This window comes from Mastomys coucha, unplaced genomic scaffold, assembly GCF_008632895.1.
Source record: "Mastomys coucha isolate ucsf_1 unplaced genomic scaffold, UCSF_Mcou_1 pScaffold6, whole genome shotgun sequence".
Classification (NCBI taxonomy): Eukaryota; Metazoa; Chordata; class Mammalia; order Rodentia; family Muridae; genus Mastomys; species Mastomys coucha.
The window spans coordinates 55,663,294-55,667,838 of record NW_022196912.1 but is presented as its reverse complement, the minus strand read 5'-3'; the positions used below and the strand labels follow the sequence as shown (position 1 = coordinate 55,667,838).

General features: G+C 40.1%; 1 protein-coding gene across 1 annotated transcript in view; it reads left to right on the top strand.

Moving 5' to 3' along the window:
* Scin (scinderin) overlaps positions 1-4,414 on the top strand; it is a 90,026-nt gene extending 85,612 nt beyond the window's left edge. Inside the window, exons 15-16 of the mRNA XM_031356539.1 lie at positions 3,071-3,131; positions 3,637-4,414. Of these exons, the coding sequence (XP_031212399.1) occupies positions 3,071-3,131; positions 3,637-3,764 (189 nt within the window). The 3' untranslated portion in view covers positions 3,765-4,414. The remainder of the gene's footprint in view (positions 1-3,070; positions 3,132-3,636) is intronic.
* The last annotated feature ends 131 nt before the right edge of the window (positions 4,415-4,545 follow it).

Sequence of the window (4,545 nt, the reverse complement as noted above, 5' to 3'; positions counted from 1 at the left end):
TCCAAACAGCTCCTAAAGAGCTTCCACACAGGTTTTAACAGCTCTTAAAGAGTCAAAAAAATTGAGTTCAACATTAACAGCTCTAGGAGAGACAGAAAAATTGAAAACAAAGCGCCCATGTTTACTTTTGTTACTTTTCCTTCTCCCTCCTGCTCTAATCTTATGCCTTCTGCCCCTCTCTGGAGCCAGTTACTTAGGCTCTGCCTCCTGGCCCAGGTGCAGAAGCAACAAATAGCAACAAGCTTATGAGGCCGCCCGATTCACTGGGGGCTCCGCTCTCCTCAGGATTCCCCTTTAGGCTCAACTACGGAGCACTTTCCTTCTCTGAAGGCAGACTTGTCCCTAACCGGTAGCTTTAACTTTGAGATTCCACTACTGAGCACTTTCCCTGCTCTAAAGGCAGACTTGTCCCTAACTGGGAGCTTTAACTTTGAGGCTCAACTACTGAGCACTTTCCCTGCTCTGAAGGCAGACTTGTCCCTAACCGGGATCTTTAACTTTGAGGCTCAACTTACCGAGCACTTTCAGATCGATCGCCCTGTTCTGTCGAGAGTTCTGGAGTCTCCTACGGGTCACTTTGACACGAAGTCCCCATAAGGGCCACCACTCGTATTCTGCCGCTTCTGCTTCCCACCAGCAGCAATGACGACAGAACACCGAGACTACTACTCTTGACAGTTTACTCAGGAATATTCTTTTTGTGTTACAGCTCTCCTAGATGCCCAGGTGTTACAGCTCTTTTTTGATACCTATGTATTACAGATCTCCTAGGTTCTTAAGTGTCACAGCTCTTCTTGATGGCACGGCTCTTCTTGGCTCTTCTTGATGTTCCTGCAGCTGCTTCTTCTTCTTTCTTCTTTCTTCTTCTTCCTAGGTGCTGCAGGTCTGCTTGCCTCTGTGGAGTGGTGTGGAATGGCTGGAGGCAGCCCCTTATATACCCGAGCTTGAGCTGCCAAGTCCTTCTGGATTGGTTCCCCGTCAAACCCTCATTAGCATACACCTGCTCGGTGTATCAGGAACCAGCGCCATCTTGGATTTAATTGTCCAAGCGGCTGCCTACACTATATGTATATGTACATGTATATACACACACATAAATACGTGTTGGTCTTTTAAAATCTTTAGGTAAATTAAGAACCATGAAAAGTAGAAACATATATGTTAATCCAATTATATAGAACAATATATGAAACACTGGATTAAACCTACTTTTAGCGTCAGCCACAAACTTATTTTCAAATCTCTTTTTTTTTTTAAAGAATTATTTTGGAAAAAAAAAAGAATTATTGTGGGCTGGAGAATTGCCTCAGTGATTAAAGGCCATTGTTTTAAACGGCCAGTGTTTGATTCCTACCAATCACATGGAGGCTCACCACCTCCTTTCGTACCAAGCATGCCATGTGATACAGAGATACACACAAAGAGAAAACACTCATACACATAATAATTAAAGTAAATATAAAAATAAAAACTATTTTAAAATAAGTATATATTTTATGTGCATGAGTGTTTTGCCTGCAAAAGTCATAACAGGACATCAGATCCTTTGGACCTGAATTAATGCATGGTTGTGGGCTTCCACATGGGTGCTAGAAATCAAACTAAACAGCTGCTCTTAACCCCTGAGCCTTTAGATTGGTTTCTGGCAACTAAGGTAGTAAAAAAAATACCCTGACTTTGTATCTTTAAGGAGCATATTTGAATTGGGGGTTCAACCCTATATCCTCCCAGAACATCATTTCATTTCTTTTTTTTTTTTTTAAATTTATTTATTTATTATATGTAAGTACACTGTAGCTGTCTTCAGATACTCCAGAAGAGGGCATCAGTTCTCGTTATGGATGGTTATGAGCTACCATGTGGTTGTGGGATTTGAACTCAGGACCTTTAGAAGAGCAGTCAGTGCTCTTAACCACTGAGCAATCTCTCCAGCCCCATTTTTTTTTAAAGATTTTTTTATTTTAGATTTATTTTTATTTATTATATGGCCCCGCTTGCTCTGGCCCAAAGATTTATTTTTATATGTAAGTACACTGTAGCTATCTCAGACATACCAGAAGAGGGCATCAGATCTCATTACAGATGGTTGTGAGCCACCATGTGGTTGCTGGGATTTGAACTCAGGACCTCCAGAAGAGCAGTCAGTGCTCTTAACCACTGAGCCATCTCTCCAGCCCTCAAGTTTGTTTTTGTTTTGTTTTGTTTTGGTTTTGGTTTTTCGAGACAGGGTTTCTCTGTATAGCCCTGTCTGTCCTGGAACTCACTCTGTAGACCAGGCTGGCCTTGGACTCAGAAATCTGCCTGCCTCTGCCTCTCAAGTGCTGGGATTAAAGGTGTGCGTCATTTCTTTATAAGTTATATCTTTTATCCATGATACTATGCTGTCATGGTGTCTTCTGTGCTCCAATACATTTGTGTTAGAACACAGTGGAAACTTAATCTGACCAAAGTTGATCTGCCAATTTAAGTGCAAAATAATTCTGGAGAGTGCTTCAGCATTAAAATAACTCACACATTTGACAAAGGAACGGATGTATACAGATTACAGGTTCACATATTGATTTTATGAAGACTGTATGTGTAACATTTTAAATAAAATTTCAAATTCTTGATATTTAAATACTGAGCACTATAGTACTTTATCAAAGTCTTATAGGGCAATGTACTATTAGAAAGCATTAGACATCCACAAGCAAGCCCTGCACCTACATGCAATCCTTTGCTGCTTAGAGCTACAGGTTGGGATGGATGCAGGCTCAGCAGATGGACAGAAAAGCAGTCAAGAAGCTGTTGATTTTTGTGAGAGAAAGCAAGCAAGCTCACTTTGCAACAAGAATACCCCTTGCAAACATGTTCAGGTATAAGCTGTAATCAGAGAGGCTGTATGTGAATACAAGGGTCTCCTGGTGAGAGGGAGCCTTGAGAAAGACACAGGGTTTCCACAGGCTTCACCTTTACCCACTTCCTGTGTGGGGTGAAAGTGGGTGTGTGGGCAGCACCAGGCCAGCACTCCCTATACAGCGCTTACTCTCATTGAGGGTTTTTGTTTGTTTGTTTGTTTCTTCTTCAGATCTTTATTTGGATTGGCAAAGATGCCAATGAAGTTGAGAAAAAGGAATCAGTGAAGTCTGGTAAGTTGTCCTTGGGACGACCGTTAGCAGTACCTCAGCAGTGTTATCCCGGCTAGCCTGGCTAGCCTTTCTTAGCCTGTCTTCCAAAAATACACATCAGCTGTCCATCAGAAATTGAATAATGGTATCTTTTAAAGTGGAAGAGTTTCATGATACAAGAAAATTGTTCTGTTGCCTAAATTAGAATACGAGTCTTTATGAAATTCATAATATGCTTATTTTTTGAAAATATTTGGTCATTGTGTCCTTTTTAGCATAGAAGTGTCACAATAACTATATCATAAGGATAATTCCATAAAGTTTGGAATTCTTTCAGGGAACAACGACATTTTTTAATGGTACTTTCCATGGCAGGCAAGAGAAATACCTGGAGACTGTTCCTATTGGCTACTTGGGGCAAGAAGAATTTCATTTTTTACTTGTATGCAACAATTTTTCATTGTATATCTATTTCACTTTAACTGAAAACCAGCTGAACTTGTTTTGTCTTTTCAATTCTTTTTAGCCAAAATGTACCTTGAGACAGACCCTTCTGGAAGAGACAAGAGGACACCAATTGTCATCATCAAACAAGGCCATGAGCCCCCCACATTCACAGGCTGGTTTCTAGGCTGGGACTCTAGCAGGTGGTAAACTGAGTTTCACAAAACCAGCAAATCTGGCTGCATCAGGGCAGCTGCCTCACTCTATTGTTGGGGGATCTGTTTACTTTTTGTTATTGGCTTTTGAAGATAAACTCCTTCTGCCAAATGGAGATACACACACACACACACACACACACACACACACATATCTGACAATATGCTCCTCTTCGCCTCCTCTTTTAAAAAGAATTGTATGTTACTATACTGAAATAACCTAAAGCAAACGTTTGTTTTGGATCAATTTTGCAATCTAGGGGAATTCCTGAGGAAGGAATTTTATAATTCAGCAACTGCTAGGCAAACTTGTCTTTATACAGTAGAGAAGAAATCCACAGTGCTTCTAAGCATTTCCCCTTCTGGCTATTCTCTGTTTTCAGTAAGGTTTACTTTATGTATAGCTTTAACAATGCCTTGCTGTTTCCCATCTCAAGTCCATGTGACTTGGATGGCATTTACTCCCAAGTGTCCTTACATAAGATGAACTTTAGTTTTTTTAGAAAACTAAAATTACAGGCCTTTTGTGATAATAATTTTATTTCTTTAAGTTTAACTTTATATATTTGATAACACATGCTCAATATCATAAAGAATATGCACTGAATGCTGTTTTTCATCATTAAAATACATCTTTTTGGAAAATGTTTTGTATTGTGACATTTCAGTCAAATTTGATGGGCTAATGACTATTAATTTTATAGTTTGAGCTGGGCAGTGCTGGCGCATGCCTTTAATCCCAGCACTTGGGAGGCAGAGGCAGGTGGATTTCTGAG